Source organism: Halichoerus grypus, chromosome 3, assembly GCF_964656455.1.
Source record: "Halichoerus grypus chromosome 3, mHalGry1.hap1.1, whole genome shotgun sequence".
Lineage (NCBI taxonomy): Eukaryota > Metazoa > Chordata > Mammalia > Carnivora > Phocidae > Halichoerus > Halichoerus grypus.
This window is the reverse complement of record NC_135714.1, coordinates 157,880,028-157,901,807: the sequence shown is the minus strand read 5'-3', so window position 1 is coordinate 157,901,807 and position 21,780 is coordinate 157,880,028. Positions and strand designations below refer to the sequence as shown.

General features: G+C 41.9%; 1 protein-coding gene across 4 annotated transcripts in view; it reads left to right on the top strand.

The window, feature by feature from the left end:
- Positions 1–21,780, top strand: part of DOCK5 (dedicator of cytokinesis 5) — a 205,822-nt gene that overhangs the window by 112,226 nt on the left and 71,816 nt on the right. For all 4 annotated transcript variants that reach the window (XM_078069500.1, XM_078069498.1, XM_078069501.1 and 1 more), the window contains 7 exons: positions 576–700; positions 1,998–2,096; positions 3,422–3,494; positions 5,643–5,746; positions 6,948–7,131; positions 13,951–14,048; positions 20,252–20,341. In XM_078069500.1, coding sequence (XP_077925626.1) covers positions 576–700; positions 1,998–2,096; positions 3,422–3,494; positions 5,643–5,746; positions 6,948–7,131; positions 13,951–14,048; positions 20,252–20,341 — 773 coding nt within the window. The remainder of the gene's footprint in view (positions 1–575; positions 701–1,997; positions 2,097–3,421; positions 3,495–5,642; positions 5,747–6,947; positions 7,132–13,950; positions 14,049–20,251; positions 20,342–21,780) is intronic.

Below are 21,780 nucleotides of genomic sequence, written 5' to 3'. Positions count from 1 at the left end.
GTGTTAAGATACCACCCTCCAAGGCATTATTAAAAAAAATCTGCTACTGTAACCTAATAAAATACATTGTGTACTTATTATTAGAAAGCAGTTATGAATAAACAGAACAAAGGATTACTATTGAAAAGAGTTCATTTTAAAACACTGCATTTCAGAGACACTTTGGTATGTATGGAAAGATAGGCTGAGGGAAGCTAAAGAGGACAATACATATAAAAACTTCTGCTGTATGAATAGCTCCCTATAAAGTCAGAGCATTTCTTTTGGTGTTGTTAAGATTTTATTTATTTATTTGAGAGAGAGAGAGAGAGTGAGCGAGAGAGAGCACACATGGTGGGGGGAGGGGCAGAGGGAGAAGCAGACTTCCCACGGAGCAGGGAGCCCAACGTGGGACTCGATCCCAGGACGCCGAGATCATGACCCGAGCCTAAGGCAGATGCTTCACCGACTGAGCCACCCGGGTGCCCCAAGTCAGATCATTTCATATTTTATCTACATGTTATATCTTATTACATCCTGAACATTCAAAATGACTTCTCTCAGTACCACTCACAGGATGGGTTGTCCTATTGCAGGGGACGTGCGGAATGATATTTATGTCACTTTGATCCACGGGGAGTTTGACAAAGGGAAAAAGAAGACGCCAAAGAACGTGGAGGTGACCATGTCTGTGTATGATGAGGAGGGCAAGCTCCTGGAGGTAGGTGGGGCTGCCCAGAAATCCTGCTGCCATCACACGCTTCTTTCCAACAGGGGACTTTGGTCTGAGGCGACTTGCTCTCCACATTCGTGTGCATTTGTTTTTTTCATAAGGAAAAAGGATGAAACCTGTTAGATTTGTGATTAGCAATTACCAAGTTTACTAAGAAACTCATTTAGACTCTTATTTTCATTATTTCTCCCGTTCTAAGAAGTATCTCCAGCTACTAGTGATTTCATGTGTATGCTTCTGATCCAGAAGTTCTATATCATTGGCAAGTTATTTGCCACTTTCAAGCGAGGTAGGTCCCTGTGGGGCTGGAGCGAAGTAGTGCGGATGCCCAGAAGGTGCTGCAGGGCCCCCTTCCTGTACCAAGTCCGCAGAACCAGAGGAGACACACCCTGTAGAGAGCTGTTAAACATCCCACTGGTCTTTAGGTTTTGTGTTAGTAATCAGGAAACTGCAACCCAAAAGGGGTAGGATGGTGCTGGGTCCCTTAGTGACTACCACAGTTACACACTTAGACCCTCAAAGAAAGGAGTGGAAACTCATTCTTAACCCCACTCTTCAGCCTCCAGATGTGATTGGTGGATGTGTGCCAGTGTGGGACACATGCTGGCCGCATGGAGAGTGGAGGTCTCATGCATGGCGTGTGCAGTTCTCTTATTTTTCTAGATGAAATCATCCCCTCTAAGTATTTACCCCCAAAATACAAAAACAGTAACTCAAAAGGATACGTGCACCGCTTTGTTTATAGCGGCATTATTTACAATAGCCAAGTTATGGAAACAGCCCAGTGTCCATCGACTGATGAATGGATAAAGAAGATGTGGTGTGTGTGTGTGTGTGTGTGTGTGTATACACACACAATGGAATATTACTCAGCCATCAAAAGAATGAAATCTTGCCATTGGCAACAACGTGGATGGAGCTAGAGAGTGCTATGCTAAGTGAAATAAGTCAGTCAGAGAAAGACAAATATTATATGACTTCACGCATATGTGGAATTTAAGAAACAAAACAAACGAGCAAAGGGGGAAAAAAGAGACAAACCAAGAAACAGATTCTTACCCATAGAGAACAGATGGCTACCAGAGGGGAGGTGGGTGGGGTGATGGGTGAAATAGGGGATGAGGATTCAGAGCACACTTGCGATGAGCACTGAGTAATGTACAGAATTGTTGAATCACTGTATTATACATCAGAAACTAATATAGCACTGTATGTCAACTATAGTGGAATTAAAATAAAAAACAATTTAAAAAATCCTCTTTTAATTTTTTCTTCCCATCCAAAGAAAGCAATTCATCCTGGTGCTGGATATGAAGGCATTTCAGAGTACAAATCAGTAGTCTATTACCAAGTCAAGCAGCCCTGTTGGTATGAGACTGTCAAGGTGAGATGCGCCATTTGTAATCTCCATCATATATTAAGTAATCTCCATCATATGTTAAACCTTGTTTAGATTCCTTTCTTCTTTTTACTCACAAATCATTCCTTCTTTATCCTGAAGTTATAGATCGGTTGCCTGTGGTGTCCTATAAGAAATGAACTGATACAATTCTGCATGAGAGTATTTATCTTTAACTCAGAATTCTTAAATAACATTCTCATTGATAAATGTGTAGAAATTTGACTAGAGACGCTTGTAGTTGTAATGATGTAATAGGCTGCCAAGATGATCTAAAACCAAATGGAAATTTTCACACTCTGCAAGCAGTTGCCTAACATTTTTTTTCTTCTTGGCCTCTGACCAAGTTTTCTGGGCCTCTTTTCAATTTAAATATGTGTATTACAAATTCCCAAGTGCTTTTTAGATAAGACATCCCCTGTGAGTCGCTCAGTAGCCCTGTGGCTAAAACAGTGTCGTAATGCCCTTTCTGATTAGGTAACCAAGACTCAAAAATGGTCAGGTGACTTTCCAAGATCCTGTAACTGCTTAATATCCAAACCTAAATTGGAGCCCACTTCTTGATTGTCAAAATCAAATCTGATTGTCAAAGTCTTATGAGCTCTCCCTAGAAAACTCAAAAAAAAAAAAAATTGCACTAATATCTCAATGCAGAAGTAACCATTTTTCCACAATTTTATATACTTCATATGTTTTGGAATGTGCTGTTTATAACAGGTTTATGTTGTGCTTTTTAAAACTACTTATCTCAAGGCATTAAAAGTTCTTCAGAAGTGGGTCTCTAGGTACTCGAATAATATTCCATTATATGGTCATGCTATAATTTATTTAACTATTTGCCACAAATTCTCTGCTCTTTTCATTGCCATGTACTTCTGTTTTCCTTGTCCCCTCTATATATGGAAACAACAAAAAGCTTCCTTGTCCCCAGTATATTATCTTTTCCTTCTGTTATGGACCCTAATTATTACCATGTCAATCAACTTACAATACACCTTGCAGTCTGGAAGCTCCTATATAGACCCCAAAGTCCTGATCTTTTTCCTCTGAAGTCTTTCCTCTTTCATACTTGAGAAAGTACTAGAAACTTGTAATATCGCCATCCTCAGAATCCATGATAAACAGCAAAGATGATTTCTCTTGAGATTCTTTAGGTTTTGAAAATAACTCAATCTGTTTTGAATGGAACTTTACTCTCAATCTCACTCTGTGCGGTAATAAGATACTAAAAATGAACCAACTCTGTAAAATGAGCTAAGAGTGCAACATACTGTGGATATATCAACTGTAAGTTCCTTATTATTATGCAGGTATCCATCGCTATAGAAGAGGTTACTCGCTGCCATATAAGATTTACCTTCCGACACAGGTCATCTCAGGAATGTAAGTACTAGAAGGTCTACAACATATTTCTGTTTAAAAAAAAAAAAAATTTACTCTTGCTCGACAGAACTTTTGTGGGTCTGGAAAACAAAATATTTGGAAACTACATACTTAGCACCATTACTTCAGGATTCATTAGTGTTAGGGAAATCAGAGAATGTCACTCATATGTCACTCATATGTGGAATTTAAGAAACAAAATAGATGAACATAGGGGAAGGGAAGGAAAAATAAAATAAGATAAAAACAGAGAGGGAGGCAGACTATAAGAGACTCTTAACTCTAGGGAACAAACTGAGGGTTGCTGGGGGGAGGTGAGGGGAGATGGGGTAACTGGGGGATGGGCATTAAGGAGGACACATGATGTAATGAGCACTGGGTGTTATATACAACTGATGAATCACTAAACTCTGTGCCTCAAACTAATAATAAATATATGTTAACTACATTGAATTTAAATAAAAAAAAATTTTTTTAAAAGAATTTCCCCAAAACGTGTTCTATGAATATTAAGGTTCTGTATGATGTTAATAGATGTTCTATAAGGGTTTCACAGGATAGGACATGGGTAGTGACCTGAAGTCTCTGCTGGTCTGGTTAGGAAGATGAGCAAGAGAAAAGGCAACTAATGTCAGCGTGGTCGGTGCTACACCAGCAAAGAGTTGTAAGGAGGCATGTAGCAAAGCATCCAGCCCTGTCATCTGTGCATGATTTTGACATCCTGAGACTTAGAGGTGTAGAAGGAAGAATGATGGTGGAGAAATGTGTTTGAAACCCACAAAGTGAATGCAGTAGGGCTGAAGTGAGAGCGGTGGGAGCAGTCCTAATATTAGGTTGAACCCCACAAAATTGCTGTTTTTGGAGGTCAGTATCAAATAGTCAAATATCAGCAATTTCCTGTGGTTCTACATAATACTAAGCTAGCATTTATCAAGCCCTTAGTTTGTATGAGACACTAAGTGAATCTCTATTTATTCACTGTGTAGTGTCCACAGTCACCTGATAAGGTGCGTAATGCTTTTATCCACGTTTATACAAAAAACAAAGTGAGCACGGAGAAATGAGATCCTGGCCCCGGGCCACAGGGCTAGGGAGTGACAGAGCCCGGATTGACACCTCAGCAGTCTGAATCCAGGCAGGATGGAGCCACATCATGAAGGATGAAGGTTATTTTGAACCAGGTTATGGAGGAGCCCTTAAAAGGTGTTTTATGGGTGGTAATGGTGGTGGTTGTGGTTTAGTGTGTGTTTATAACAGCTTTATTCATAATATCCCCACATTGGATATAGCCTAACGGGCACCAACAGGAGAATGGATAAACAAATTGTAATGTAATCATATAGTGGTTTACTGCTCAGCCAGTCTAGGGGCACGTGAGCCGCTGCTGACGTCAGAGTTGTGCGTGTGATGAGAACGGGCCACAGGTTGTCCCAGGCATCAACACCTAGCTAGGGGTACCCTAGAGGCCAGAGGCCAACACCTAAAGATCCAGAGGGAGGTGCTCTGCTTCCTTGGGGAGGCTGGACCCTCCTGGCACCTGGGCTACTCTCTTGGAAGGAAGAGGTGGCATAATAAACCTTGGAGTATAATTAATATTTCACTGAGTCTATCTTAAAGCAAGAGAAATGAGGTGTCTCATGGAGGTGTTTTGGAGCAGCGTGGTTGACCTGATTAGATAAGCTTTTGGAAATCTCACTCTGGCTGCAGTTGGAGGAAAGGACTGCTTGGAAAGATCCTCTAGAAATACAGGGAAGACATGAATGGAACTAGGGTAGGAACAGAAAGGAGGGAGAGAAAAGGCACAGGTTTCAGAGGTCTTCAGTACATGGAGTTGACATGGTGGGGGGAAGTCAGTGTCAACATCCACCTTTCCGATTGAAGTGATTGGGTAGTTGCTGGTCTCATTCATTTGCAAATGTAGGAAGAAAAACATACGTGGAGGTATTAGAAGATTTCAGTTTGGGGAATATTTCCTTTGAGGGGCCCGTGGCATGCACACTACACACGGCTTATTGTAGCTTGCTGAACAGTGTTAATTATAGTGTAATTGAATGTCATACCCTGGAGCAAAATGGGAACTTGTCCATCCCAGCCGGCGCTTCCTGCCGTCTTTCTGCACTGCTCAGACCTGTATTTCTGTCTTTTCAGCCAGAGATAAATCAGAGCGAGCCTTTGGCGTGGCCTTCGTGAAACTGATGAACCCGGACGGTACCACTCTGCAGGATGGGAGGCATGATCTGGTGGTTTATAAGGTGCTGCTAACAGAACAAGGCTCAGAAAATGGCTTAGGAAACATTTACTCCCTCTGAAATGGGTTCTCAAGGCTCCAGTCAGAATTATGTGGATAAACATCAGAAACTTGTCAAGAGCTAGAAGTGTTTGCCCCTTAAGTCTAGAAAACCAGAGGGCTCCAGCTGCATGATTTCCCATCCCCTCTCTGTAAGGAGTGAGTTGGATCGTTATCACATCTCCCTCCCCTGCAATGGCGTTCGGTGGCAGTGACTAGTCAAGGGCTGACCTCCTGCCTCTCTTCTGCATCGTCCTGTGTGGAACAGGGCCAGTTGCACTGTTGGGTTTGGTTGGGGTGTGGTGGGCGTGGTAGGATGTGGTTTTTGTATCATCGAGAGCCAGGCACCATTTCTCAGCTAGGGGGGCCTCCCTTCCTTCCTAGCAGTTTGGTCCTCACTCTTTAACTGCTACGGAATTATCTTCTGAGATTTTCTTTTCTTTTTTTTTTTTTTTTTAAAGATTTTATTTATTTATTTGACAGAGAGAGACACAGCGAGAGAGGGAACACAAGCAAGGGGGAGTGGGAGAGGGAGAAGCAGGCTTCCCGCCGAGCAGGGAGCCCGATATGGGACTCGATCCCAGGACCCTGGGACCATGACCTGAGCCGAAGGCAGTTGCTTAACAACTGAGCCACCCAGGCGCCCCATCTTCTGAGATTTTCAAGTGGAAAGTAGACACAGGAAGGTCTCGTTTATCTAACGATATCACAGAACCGGTAGCTTCTTTGAGCTGCCTCTACCTGGTGTGGGTCTTCCTTGAACAGCCCCTTATTTCACAGCTAGTTTTGGAAGGCGTGACAAGCTATTTCCTCCCAATGAATCCAGTCAACCCTTCAACCCAATGACATTTCTGACCATTTACAGGTTCAAGAAAATGAACTCCAACCTCATTCCTTAGTATTGATTTATTTATAGCAGAGATCTAGGATGTTCTCAGTTTGGAGTTCACAGCTTATTCCATTTTTATTCAGTGTTGAAATTATTTCTGGGCTCAAACCCTGGAAAAGTATCACAGTGTCTTAGAGTTGGAAGGAGCGTAAGTATAATTTGGTAAAACCGTGTTTAACGCCCTGGAAAGGCACCGTGCTCATGATAGAAACCAGTTTTATTTGCATCTAAGAGATTTTGCCCATCATGTGGTGTCCCTCACTTGCTTCCTTTTCAGGGTGACAACAAGAAAATGGAAGATGCTAAGTTCTATCTGACCCTGCCAGGAACTAAGGTAGAGATGGAAGAAAAAGAGCTCCAAGCGTCCAAAACCCTGGCCAACTTTACCCCAAGCAAGGACAGCACAAAAGACAGCTTTCAGATCGCCACCCTCATTTGCTCCACAAAACTCACCCAGAATGGTAGGTGTGGTGACCACACTGACCCCACACTGGGTTTTCTGTTTGGTCCCCCTGGGCTCCTTTGTTAGACCCAGAGGGCTGGGCCACATGGGGCTGTGTCTTCCGAGGCTGGATGCTGGGCACTTCGGATTCTACTCCCCGTTCTTCACGTGATGTTCTGGTTGCTACTGATCACAAAGCTAATACTCGCTCTGAGGTTATCTTGCCTGTCTTTCAAATAGGATGAAAAGTAGTTTGGTATTTTTTAAGATCATAAAACCTGTAAATGTATTCATTAACAGAGGCTGAAAATTTTTTGAAGTCTTATGTTTCCTTCCTTCAAGGCGGCAAAGAACTTTAATAACGTACTCTGTATAATACATGACACAACAGATATTGGTAATAAGGGGGAGGGTACTGGCAGAGAAAAAGAATCAGTCTCTTGCCCAAACAAACAGGTGTGGCTAAGAGCAGGAAGGGTTTCCTGTTAGAATTCCATGTGCCCCCCCACAGAGCCTCCTCTTTCCCATTTTTTTCCCCCAAGCATTCAGGGGCTTTTCATAAAATCAACTGAATAGTTCAAATGGGCTTCACTTTGTTCCTTCTTGAAATCTATGGTATGAATTTTAACTTCTTTTATGTATATGATTGTATTTGATATCCAATAACAGCTTCTCGTTCAGTTAACTTACGAGTAAGGGGTCCTGCTGAACTTAGTGAGCCAAGAATGAGGAACTCCGGGAACTTGCCATAGAAATCCCATAGCCCCTATGATGGAGAGAGGATTAATCACTTTGGGCTTTTAGAAGATTTGGGTGAGGGACACGGCCGGGACTCTGCCTTACAGAAGTACGAAGGGATAGACAAAACAGTTTAAACATAAGGTACACTCAGGGATCAGATGTTGGTTGATCTTTAAAAGGGGTCAGTATTGTTTGTTTTGATGAATCATGGTTGGCTAGAGAACATGGATAGTATTTCAACTTGGACAAGTGGCCTTAACAGAGTTAAGTGCAGAGCTGATACACATGTGAAAGTAAAAACACACTCACCAAGAATTAAGCCAGAAAAAAGGCAAATCTGTGGAGACAGTGAAAATTTTCATGGTTGCAAAGGCCTCAGAGAGGAGGGATGAATAGGCAGAGCACAGGGGATTTCTACAGCAGTAAAGCTATACTATATGATACTGTGATGAATACATGGGTGCATGTCATTATACATTTGTCAAAAGCCACAGAATGTGCTACACAGAGTAAACCCTAACATATACTGTGGACTTTAGTTCATGAATGGTATTAATACTAGGTCATCAGTTATAACAGATGTACCACACTAATGCAAGATATTAATAGTGGGGGGAGCTGGGGAGCACTGAGAGTATATGGGAACTGTCTGCACTTTGTGCTTAATTTTTCAGTAAACCTAAAACTGCTCTCAGAAAAATAAAGTCTATTAAGAGGAAAACAAAAATTAAGCCAGAAAACATTCTGAGCTTCATAGAAGACATGACAAAACTGTATCAGTGACCTAATCCTTCTTAGGGAAAAAGCAAATGTGATAAACTGCTGGTACCAGGTTAAATGGTACAGTATTTATGGAAGATGATTTAGAAGGTGTATCAAAGGTTTTGAATGTATTCAGACCCTTTGAGCCAGTCGTCTTATCCCTGGAAATTAAACCTAAGTAAACAATGAAAGATGAGCACAAAGATTCATGTATGAAGATGTCTCCGTATTACTCATAATAGGGGAATAGCAGAAACAATCCAAATGTCCAATAATTGGGAGCATTATCATGTAATTAAATGACATATGCGCAGCTGCCAAACATATTTCAAAATGTAATCAAAGACATGTGAAAACTTAGCATTAGCCAGGGTATAATCCTAGTTTTGTTTAGATACATGTTGACGATTTGGAGCCAATCGCCTGGGTTCAAGTCCCAACTCTGCCACTAGCTGTTTCCTCTCGGGCAAGCCACACGACCTCTTTGTGACTTGGTGTCCTCGTCTTGAAAATGGGAGTGATACTAGTATATATTTCAAAGAATGAAGTAAATTAAAATAAGTAAATGCAAAACAAGTGTCTCGCCCATTGTAAACACTGTGTGAATATTAGCCACCACCACCATCACCATCATCATCATCATCATCATATGTACACAGAAAAAGACTAAAAGGAAAGACTCCCGAAGTTGGAACAATAGTTTATTTTCTGTGCTCTTTCTCTTATTTTCCAAACTTTTAACTATGAAATGTTAAAATGGTATTTTTGTGAAGTATGGCAGCAGACAATACAAAGCATTAATGTACTTTTAGAACTATTAAGGGATAGTCAAGAGAGATGGCATTTATCAAATAGATTATCCTTCCCAGAGATTAGACTTCAAGTAAAGCAAGTGATCAAAGTAGCTAAAATTAACTTACAATGAAAAGCAGAAGGAATTTCCATGAGAGAGAACTATGGTTCAGTTGTTTATTATCTCCAGTCAAAAATACAGGAAGCGTATGGACAGGCGTCAGTACCCAGCTCAGACACTTGATTTGCTGATATCCACCTCGCTCATCTTCTAGATGTTCTAAAGGCGTGCTGTCCCTCTGTGGCGGCCACCAGGCACGTGGAGCTTGCGAAATTTAGTTAGTATAGAGGAAAGTATGGTTGCACTAGGCTCGTTTCAGGTATTCCATGGTTTTGTGCTTCTGGAGGCTTTCGTGTTGGCCAGCAGACATACAACATCACCATCATCCCAGAAAGTTCCATCAGATGGAACTGCGCTGGCTTTGTGGTCCTCCCCATTCCTAGTGTTTAGGTCTCAAAAAACTCAACATACCAAACCAAATGAAAGTCTTACATAATAACATATCCCAAAGAAGGTTGAAAGAGGCAGATTCATTGGAACCAGGGAGGAGTGATGTGCTGTCCTCATGGCCCGGGGTGGGGCTGGGAGGGAGGATAGATGTGAGAAAAGTGAAGAGAACAGTAGGACATCCCAAGCATCAGAGGACACAGGGCCTTCTGAGGGACAAATAATGATAATAAGGGTTGTGGGTGGTTCATGTATTCTCTTTCTTCTAATTCGATGGGAGTTATAAGGAACCAGTTTAATGTATTCTGAGAAAGAGGAAGCTAAAGAACAGTAAGAAACCCTCCACTCCAAGAGGGCACTTCCTGATAAAGAGGGTAGCTGTTCTTTCACAGAGACCATGACCAAGGGCATTTCTCCTTAGCTTTACAAAGGACTATTCAGACTCTAAAGGTTAAAAGCCACTGGCCTGTGTTACAAACAGAGCTTGTAGACTCTTTATTTATAAATTTTTTCAAAACTAGATCAGACCCAGTTTATATGGATCATTTGTTGTTGGGCCCGTATAGAGGGTGAGAATAGATTTGTGGCTCCAACAAAGGGAGAGGGGAGTTCAGGTCCTTGTAGGTGTGGGACAATTTCCAGCATCATCTTATTTTATCCTCCAACACCCTAGTGCACGAAGACGCCAGCATCACCATTATTCTGTTCACTGATCAGAAAGTTGAGTTAATGGAACACCTGGGTGGCTCAGTCGTTAAGCGTCTGCCTTTGGCTCAGGTCATGATCCCAGGGTGCTGGGATCAGGCCCCGCATCGGGCTCCCTGCTCAGCAGGAAGCCTGCTTCTCTCTCTCCCACTCCCCCTGCTTGTGTTCCCTCTCTCATGGTGTCTCTCTCTGTCGAATAAATAAAATCTTTAAAAAAAAAAAAGAAGAAAGAAAGTTGAGTTAAAGTGCCAAAATATTTTCCCTAGGTTCATAAGTAGTGGACATGGGTCTGAAAATAGGTATTTGCAACACCAAAATGTATGGTTTTTCTTTATTTTTCTTTTCCTTTTTAAGTGTTATGGTCTCTAATCCTTTCCCTAAAGTAGTCACTAGCCTAAATTTGGGGATTGTCATTCAGAGTACCCTGAATTCTTAAATATTTTGGGGAGGGACGTAAATTGAGAGAACCTTGGATAACATTGGGATGGTCATTCCTGATGATCCGGAAATTCCATTCTAGTTTTATGGCCCAGAGAAGCTGCTGTGCCTGGAAACCAGAAGATGCATGAGAATGTTCATGGCAGAATTGTTTGTGATAAATAGAAAAAACTGCAGACAACTCAAAGGTTTATCAGCAGTGGAATGGACAAACATATGGTGATGCATCTGCACAATAGGAGAGATCATGTGTAGCAACTGACAGGAATTAACTAGAGCCATATGCCTCAACCTGCATGAATGAGCCCAGGAAGTCTGGGGACTTGGCTCTAACATGGGGCTGCCGCTTTTCTAGCCCCAGGACCTCTGATTCACCAGATGCCAACTCTATTCCTGACATGGGCAGTGATGTGGCATGCAGATATTTCTAGGGCATAAACCTCTGGGCTGATAGAAGGGTTGTTTGCAGATGCTTAAAGCTGCCGGATGGCTCTTCACCCCGGTGAAGTATCTAAATCCTTTTTCCAGAGGCAGCAACTGGTGGGGTGAAGTAACAAACGGAGCCGTACCATTGACTGGCCTCCAGCGGGAGTAGGAGATGGGAAGGGGGAAGTGGACAAGCCCAGCACAGTGTCTATTACCAAATGCTCACTGAACAAACGAGTAAATCCAAGAACTGTGTTGAGCAGGCCACCGACTCCTTTTCCACCCATCCATTCATTCTTGCAGCAAACATGTGCTGAACACCTATGAGGCGCCTGGCACCATGATGGCGTAAAACAATGAGTGCAGTATGGTTCCTGCCCTCAAGTGGCTCAGGTCTACGGGCTGAGCCAAAGAGATACCAAGTGTGTCTTTACTATTCGTTATGTTTGTCTATGTATACGTATATGTAGGAAAGAGTACAAATAGCACAGAATGATTGGGTCAGTCTCCCCAGAGGGAATACAATTTGAGGTGGGTCTTAAACATAAGTATGAGCTTACCAAATACATAGTATTAAAGTATTTCTGGGCATTTCAGACAAAGAGAAGAATATATGCAAAGACATGGATCTAGCAGAGCATGCCATAGTCTGGGGAGTAGTGAGTTGATCTGTCTGGCTGCTGAGGGGTAACAGAATAGTGGGTGATGGCCTGGCAGAAAGGCCACGGGTGGGGCCTCACCACCTTCTGTGAGTGATATGGGCTTTTCTTCTCTTCACAGTGGGGAGTCTCTAGGTGCTGGGTTTTGGAGGTTTCCCAGGGACTAAACAATAGGCAAGCTAATAAAACAAACACTCATGAAGCAAATTGACTATTCTAATGAACAGTATATGTTTTTAACAACTTCTGTATATTATACAAGTCCATTGATTAAAAAGCATGTGTTGCTACTTATACTGGATAATGCTCTGTAAATTGGAATAGTAGCTTAATGTACTAAACAAAATGATAAAATAGTAACAGTCCAGATGCCTATTCTGTTTCCCTGTGACACTTTCAACATTGGTTAAAGCTATAAATGGCTTAAAGATCCATAATTCTGCACTTTAAATCCAAATACACCTCAAGATTTCTGTCCCAGTCTTACCCTAAGGACCATGAGCCTCTTCTGCCTTCCTTTGAAATAGCAATCTATCTAATTTGCTTGTCTGTTTCTTTGAAGAACCCTGGGAAGGCAGTATGATAGAGTAGCACGGACATGGTTTTTTGGGAATCAGATAAGTCTATAATTAAATTCCATTCATAACGCTCCTGGCCGTTTTGTGACCTAAGGCAAGTTATTTAATTTCATAAGGTCTCAGTTTCCTCAACTCAAAAATGGAAAAAAATGAAATCTCTACAATGTGGATGCAATGTTTAAATGGATTAGTGTGGGGCACCTGGGTGGCTCAATTGGTTAAGTGTCCAACTCTTGGTTTCGGCTCAGTTCGTGTTCTCAGGGTCGAGATCGAGCCCCACATCAGGCTCTGTGCTTTGCGCAGAGTCAGCTTGAGATTCTCTCTCCCTTTCCCTCTGCTCTTGCTCTCTCTCTCTTTAAAATAAATGAAAAAAATCTTTAAAAAAATAAATGCATCTGTGCATATATATGTAAGTTCCCTTTTCCCTTTGCATCCACTGAGATACACGTAGTGACAAAGGACGAATTAAGCAATGCAGCAAATTGAAGGTATGAAGTTTACTTAAGAGTGTCTTCAGGATGCCTGGATGGCTCAGTCGGTTAAGCATCTGATTCTTGATTTTGGCTCAGGTCATGATCTCAGAGTTGTGGGATCGAGCTCTGCTTCTCCTTCTCTCTCTGCCCCAACCCGCCCCCCACCCCCACTCATGCTCACTTGCTCTCTCTCTCTCTAATAAATAAATAAAATCTTAAAAAAAAAAAGTGCTTCCAACTTTTCATCTATATGGCTATGATGTCATTATTTCAGAAATATGAATTCCATTCAGGAATTCAGTTTTATGTTCTCATATATTAGTGGTTAATTTTTTTTTTAAGATTTTTTTTATTTAGTTATTTGACAGAGAAAGACACAGTGAGAGAGGGAACACAAGCAAGGGGAGGGGGAGAGGGAGAAGCAGGCTTCCCGCGGAGCAGGGAGCCCGATGCGGGGCTCGATCCCAGGAGCCTGGGATCATGACCTGAGCTGAAGGCAGACGCTTAACGACTGAGCCACCCAGGCGCCCCTTAGTGGTTAATTTTTTTCTCTGAAGACTGAAAGACCACAAGGTTTTTTCTGGTTTAGATAGGAGACAGTAAATTAAAAAAAAAAAAAAAAAAAAATACATAGGAATTAGCCACTATTAAGAGCAATTATCTTTTCTAGAGAGTTCTATAGTTGTATCCTGGAATAGTGTGCATTACTTCTTTCAATCAGCGTCTAATTTTATGGTTTGTGGTCGTTCTTCCTAGTTGACCTGTTGGGCCTGTTAAATTGGCGTTCGAACTCCCAGAACATTAAACACAACTTAAAGAAGTTAATGGAAGTGGATGGAGGAGAGATTGTTAAGGTATGTTTATGTATTCGTGGTTAGAAACACAGTCACTATATCATTAGTTCAACATTTCAAATTAAATCAGTGGTCAGAAATATAAAACTTGTTACCTACACTGGAAAGCCCAAGTGCCAATTTTTAAGAAATGCTATTTTTAAACTCATTCTATTGTAACCTAATTTCCCTGAATTTTTTTTAATATACTTTTTTTTTTTTAATTTTATTATGTTATGTTAGTCACCATACAATACATCATTAGTTTTTGATGTGGTGATCCACGATCCATTGTTTTTGTATAACACCCAGTGCTCCATGCAGTACGTGCCCTCCTTAATACCCATCACCAGGCTAACCAGTGCCCCCCACCTCCCTTCCCTCTACAACCCTGTTTGTTTCTCAGAGTTCGTAGTCTCTCATGGTTCATCTCTCCCTCCAATTCCCCCCCCCATTTTTCCCTTCCTTCTCCTAGTGTCCTCCATGCTATTCCTTATGTTCCACAAATAAGTGAAACCATATGATAATTGACTTTCTCTGCTTGACTTATTTCACTTAGCATAATCTCCTCCAGTCCCATCCATGTTGATGTAAAAGCTGGGTATTCATCCTTTCTGATGGCTGAGTAATATTCCATTGTATATATGGACCACATCTTCTTTATCCATTCATCTGTTGAAGGGCATCTCGGCTCTTTCCACAGTTCGGCTGTTGAGGACATTGCTGCTATGAACATTGGGGCGCATATGGCCCTTCTTTTCACTACATCTGTGTCTTTGGGGTAAATACCCAGTAGTGCAGTTGCTGGGTCATAGGGTAGCTCTATTTTTAAATTTTTGAGGAACCTCCACACTGTTTTCCAAAGTGGCTGTACCAACTTGCATTCCCACCAACAGTGTAAGAGGGTTCCCCTTTCTCCACAACCTCTCCAACATTTGTTGTTTCTTTCCCTGTCCATTTTTGCCCTTCTAACTGGTGAAGGTGGTATCTCAATGTGGTTTTGATTTGGATTTCCCTGATGGCTAATGATGATGAACATTTTTTCATGTGTCTGTTAGCCATTTGTATGTCTTCTTCAGAGAAGTGTCTCTTCATATCTTCTGCCCACTTTTTGACTTGATTATTTGTTTTTTGGGTGTTGAGTTTGAGAAGTTCTTTATAGATCTTGGATACCAGCCCTTTATCTGTAGCGTCATTTGCAAATATCTTCTCCCATTCTGTGGGTTGCCTCTTTGTTTTGTTGACTGTTTCCTTTGCTGTGCAGAAGCTTTTTATCTTGACGAAGTCCCAAAAGTTCATTTTTGCTTTTGTTTCACTAGCTTTTGGAGATGTATCTTGAAAGAAGTTGCTGTGGCCAATGTCAAAGAGGTTACTGCCTATGTTCTCCTCTAGGATTTTGATGGATTCCTGTCTCACATTGAGGTCTTTCATCCACTTTGAGTTTATCTTTGTGAATGGTGTTAGAGAATGGTCGAGTTTCATTCTTCTGCATGTGGCTGTCCAATTTTCCCAGCGCCATTTATTGAAGAGACTGTCTTTTTTCCATTGCATGTTTTTTCCTGCTTTGTCAAAGATTATTTGACCATAGAGTTGAGGGTCTATATCTGGGTTCTCTATTCTGTTCCATTGGTCTATATGTCTGTTTTTGTGCCAGTACTATTTTGTCTTGGTGATCGCAGCTTTGTAATATAGCTTGAAATTGGGCAACGTGATGCCCCCAGCTTTGTTTTTCTTTTTCAACATCTCCTTGGCGATTCGGGGTCTTTTCTGATTCCATACAAATTTTAGGATTGTTTGTTCCAGCACTTTGAAAAATGTCATTGGAATTTTGACCATATGGCCTTGAAGGTATAGATTGCTCTGGGTAGCATAGACCTTTTAACAATGTTTATTCTTCCGATCCATGAGCATGGAATATTTTTCCATCTTTTTGTGTCTTCTTCAATTTATTTCATCAGTGTTTTGTAGTTCCTAGAGTATAGATCCTTTACCTCTTTGGTTAGGTTTATTCCGAGGTATCTTATGGTTTTTGGTGCTATTGTAAATGGAATCGTTTCTCTAACTTGTCTTCCTACAGTTGCGTTGTTAGTGTATAAGAAAGCAACTGATTTCTGTGCATTGATTTTGTATCCTGCCACATTACTGAATTGCTGTATGAGTTCTAGTAATTTGGGGGTGGAGTCTTTTGGGTTTTCCACCTGTCGTCTGCGAAAAGAGAGAGTTTGACTTCTTCTTTGCCAATTTGAATACCTTTTATTTTTTTGTTGTCTGATTGCTGTTGCTAGGACTTCTAGTATTATGTTGAACAATAGTGGTGAGAGCAGGCATCCTTGACATGTTCCTGATCTTAAGGGAAAGGCTCTCAGCTTTTCCCCATTGAGGATGATATTTGCTGTGGGTTTTTCATAGATGGATTTTATGAACTTGAGGAATGTTGCCTCTATCCCTATACTCTGAAGAGTTTTAATCAAGAAAGGATGTTGTATTTTGTCAAATGCTTTTTCTGCATCAATTGAGAGGACCATATGGTTCTTCTCCCTCCTCTTATTAATGTGTTCTATCACATTGATTGATTTGCGAATGTTGAACCACCCTTGCATCCCAGGGATAAATCCCACTTGGTCGTGGTGGATGATCCTTTTAATGTATTGTTGGATCCTATTAGCTAGGATTTTGTTGAGGATTTTGGAATCCATATTCATCAGGGATATCAGTCTGAAATTCTCCTTTTTGATGGGGTCTTTGCCTGGTTTGGGGATTAAGGTAATGCTGGCCTCATAGAATGAGTTTGGAAGTTTTCCTTCTGTTTCTATTTTTTGAAACAGCTTCAGTAGAATAAGTATTATTTCTTCTTTGAATGTTTGGTAGAATTCCCCAGGGAATCCATCAGGCCCTGGACTCTTGTTTTTTGGGAGGTTTTTGATCACTGCTTCAATCTTGTTACTGGTTATTGGCCTATTCAGGTTGTCAATTTCTTCCTCTTTCAGTCTTGGCAGCTTATAGGTTTCCAGGAAGGCCTCCATTTCATCCAGATTGCTCAGTTTATTGGCATATAGTTGTTGATAATAATTTCTAATAATTGTTTCTATTTCCTTGGTGTTAGTCGTGATCTCTCCCCTTTCATTCATAATTTTATTAATTTGGGTCCTTTCTGTTTTCTTTTGGATAAGTCTGGCCAGTGGTTTATCGATCTTACTAATTCTTTCAAAGAACCAACTTCTAGTTTCGTTGATCTGATCTACTGTGTTTCTGGTTTCTAATTCATTGATCTCTGCTTTAATTTTAATTATTTCTCTTCTAATGTGTGGCATTGTTTGTTGCTTTTTCTCTAGTTCTTTAAGGTGTAGAGTTAGTTGTTGAATTCGGGATTTTTCTATTTTTTTGAGTGAGGCTTGGATGGCTATGTATTTCCCCCTTAGGACCACCTTTGCAGTATCCCATAGGTTTTGGACCGATGTATTTTCATTCTCATTGATTTCCATGAATTGTTTAAGTTCTTCTTTGATTTCCTGGTTGACCCAAACATTCTTGAGCAGAGTGGTCTTTAGCTTCCAAGTGTTTGAATTTCTGCCAAATTTTTTCTTGTGATTGAGTTCCAGTTTTAAAGCATTGTGGTCTGAGAATATGCAGGGAATAATCTCAGTCTTTTGGTAACGGTTGAGACCTGATTTGTGACCCAGTATGTGGTCTGTTCTGGAGGAAGTTCCATGTGCATTCGAGAAGAATGAGTATTCTGTTGTTTTAGGGTGGAATGTTCTGTAAATATCTATGAGGTCCATCTGATCCAGTGTATCGTTCAAAGCTCTTGTTTCCTTGTTGATTTTCTGTTTAGACGATCTGTCCATTGCTGAGAGTGGAGTATTGAGGTCTCCTACAATTAACGTATTGTTATCAATATGACTCTTTATTTTGGTTAACAGTTGGCTTATGTAGATGGCTGCTCCCATGTTGGGGGCATAGATATTTACAATTGTTAGATCTTCTTGTTGGATAGACCCTTTAAGAATGATATAGTGTCCTTCTGTGTCTCTAATTACAGCCTTTAGTTTAAAATCTAAATTGTCTGATATAAGAATTGCTACCCCAGCTTTCTTTTGAGGTCTGTTAGCATGGAAGATGGATCTCCATCCCTTCACATTCAGTCTGGATATATCTTTAGGTTCAAAATGAGTCTCTTGTAGGCAGCATATGGATGGGTCCTGTCTTTTTATCCAATCTGCAACCCTGTGCCGTTTTATGGGAGCATTTAGGCCATTCACGTTGAGAGTGATTATTGAAAGATATGAAATAATTGTCATCATGTTGCCTGTGAAGACGTTGTTTTTATAGATTGTCCCTGTAAATTTTTGTTGTAGATCACTCTTGGGGTCTTTCTCCTTTTATAGAACCCCCCTTAATATTTCTTGCAGGGCCGGCTTAGTGGTCACATATTCTTTCAGCTTCTGCCGGTCGTGGAAGCTCTGCATCTCTCCATCCATTCTAAATGAAAGCCTTGCCGGATAAAGTATTCTTGGCTGCATGTTCTTCTCATTTAGTACCCTGAATATGTCTTGCCAGGCCTTTCTGGCTTGCCAGGTCTCTGTGGATAGGTCTGACGTTATTCTGATGTTCCTCCCTCTGTATGTAAGGAATCTCTTCCCCCTAACTGCCCTTAAGATGGTTTCCTTGGTTCTAACATTTGCAATTTTTACTATTACATGCCGGGGTGTTGGCCTGTTTTCCTTGATCTTGGGAGGGGACCTCTCTGCCTCTAGGACGCGAATGTTTGTTTCATTCCCCAGATTAGGGAAGTTCTCAGCTATGATTTGCTCAAATACATTTCTAGCCCCCTCTCTCTCTCCACTCCCTCTGGGATTCCAATTATTCTGACATTGGAACGCTTCATGGTGTCACTTATTTCTCTGATTCTATTTTCATGGATTCTGAGTTGTTTTTCCCTGGCCCCCTCTTTTCCCTTTTTATCTATTATGTTGTCTTCCAGGTCGCTTATTCGGTCTTCTGCCTCAGTTACCCTAGCTGTTAGATTATCTAGATTGGATTGGATCTCATTGATAGCATTTTTAAGTTCTGCCAATTCAGTTTTCATTTCTGCCTTTAGAGACTCTATGTTGCCATTAATTGATTTCTCCATTCTAGCCATTGTCTTCACAATTGCTAGCCTGAATTCCATCTCTGACATCTTGGTTATATCTGCATCCATTTGTAAATCTGCAGCATAAGTCATAATCTCTGAGTCTTTTCTATTTTGGGGGCTCCTCCTCCTAGTCATTCTGTTGAGGGGTGTTTGAGGGAATGTATAGTCCAAATTATTGACCAGAACCCAAGCAAGATGCACCTGTTTTCTTGGGACCTTAGGGTTGCTGGCCTCTTGTTTTCCCAGCCTGTCTTCTGGGGGAGGGGCCTGCTGCGCTGTTACTCAGGCAACCCTGTTTGGGCGGAGTTGCCCTGCCCCCCTGTGGTGGGGGATGGGCTCAGCGGGAATCAGTTTTTGGGGCTTTTGTTCTCTGGCGGCTTTCCCTGGTGGCTTTCCGCGTCTCTTCCGTGAGTCAGAGCAGAAGAGACCGTTTCCAACCCTCTGCCTCAGAGCAGAGAGACCGCAGTCTGTTCTTCAGTGAGCTCTCCAGGCCACACCGTCTCCACTTCTGTCCGTGCTGCTATAAACTGCAGCGTCCTGGGTTGTGCGCCCCTCCGCAATGCTCCCAGTACTGCCTCCAGGTCGGGGCATGTCTCTACCCTTTGTGCTTCTAAAACTGCCAGCCGCCCCCAGGTCACACATGCGACCCTGCAGCTCTGGGTTTCTGCCCCGGGGGCTGCCCTGAAGTCCTTTCCCCGGCGTTACCGGCCTGGCCTGCGAGTCTGTGCCCCGTCCCCAGCGCGGGAGGCTGTCACTCACCGGCGGTGTAGGATCCCCATGGCCAGGCACCCTCCCGCTGCCGTTTATCCTCCGATATCTGCCCGTGGAATCACGGCTCCCTGCTTTGTACCTTGAAACCAACCGCCTGTGATATTCTGTTTGTAGAGATCCAGATCCTCTTACATCTCAGGCTGGTTTCGTGGGTGCTCAGAGTGGTCTGGTAGATATCCAGCTCAATTCCGGGGACCAGTTGAAATAGGGTCCCCTACTCCTCCGCCATCTTTCCTAGTCTCCTAATTTCTCTGAATTTTTACAGTATGGAGCTGAACTGAAAGCATGAAATAACCTCTCTCTTTTTTTTTATCTTCAGTTTTTGCAAGATACACTAGATGCACTTTTTAACATAATGATGGAAATGTCAGACAATGAAACCTATGACTTCCTTGTGTTTGATGCACTGGTAAGCAGTTAAACACATTAACTAGTTTATTCTCAAAACGGTGTAGTGTTCAGTATTTTGCTATTATAAATGACTGCGACGAATATCCTCCTGCATAAACACTTGCATACATCTCTCTGTTTCTACAGGTTAAATTAGAAACAACTGACTTAATGTTCAAAGACTTTATTTTTCTGTTACCTGTTAGATCTTACTTTTTGATATACTTTCTTTCTCATTAGGGTAAACGAGGTATTGTATCACATTAGAAATCAGGAATCACTTTAACTTGCTTTAAAATTGCCTAGTTATAAACCAGGAGATACATTTAACAAAGGTCATCGTGGCTCTGTTGTGTGTGCTTGTGTGTTCATACAAGGGAGACTAAATTCCCACATCAGAAACGAATATCAGTCTCATTCTGTATAACATACAGCCATTCCAAAAACTGAGATCCAGACAAGGAGAGATGATGTTAGAATCTTGGAAGGCGAGGCACCTGGGTGGCTTAGTCGGTTTCTACCTTCAGCTCAGGTCATGATCCCAGGGTGCTGGGATCGAGCCCCATGTCAGGGTTCCTGCTCAGCGGGGAGCCTGCTTCTCCGTCTCCCTCTGCCACTCCCCCTGCTTGTGCGCTCTTACTCTATGTCAGATAAACAAATAAAATCTTAAAAAATAAAAATACTTTGAAAGGCTACAAATTGTGGCAGAGTGAGTGGAGGAATCTGACATATCCAAACCAAGAACGTTTTCTCGTTGTTGGGGTTACCTGGATGTTGCAGCAAAGGAATGTTAGCTGTTTCACCAGCTTGGAGAAATTGATACATTCAGGAAGTGGTCAGGGCGTTAAGGATATAAGATAAAGAGAGGAAATGCTCCAGCTAAGATCGCACCTGGCCAGATTCATGAGGAAGAACGGGTCTGGGCTCTGTGGACAGAGCAACTGGCAGTGGGTCTATGCGGGCATCCCCGGGGCCCTTCTCCTGCATTCTTCTGTCATCAGGAGGTGCGGTGTGGTGATTCATAGATTTTGAGCCTGATAGGGATGCCATTCACAGAAGAAGGGGAAATTGAGAGGCAAAAGTCTGATGAAGTTCAATTATTGGGGGCACTCATGCTGCACTCAGGAGAACAAGGTCACGAAATAATTCATTAGCTGCATCCTTGGGTTAGAGTTTCTTTTTCCCACAGGAGACCCCTTCTGTACCTTTCTCCTGCCTCTCCCCATCTTCCTCCCTGACTCATCTTGCTTGCGCACTGGCCTCTCTTTGAGACAGTGAGCCCCCTGAGGCCAGGGGCCGGCTCTTACTAGATTCTCCATAGCATTTAGCCCAGTGCCTGACACATCATAGTTTCTCTATGATGTTAAATAAAAGAAACTCCAAGACTTTACTTCAGCTCTGGAATAGTGAAGTGGGAATGCTGCAAAAATGGTCAAGAAAGAAAAGAAGGCACCAAGA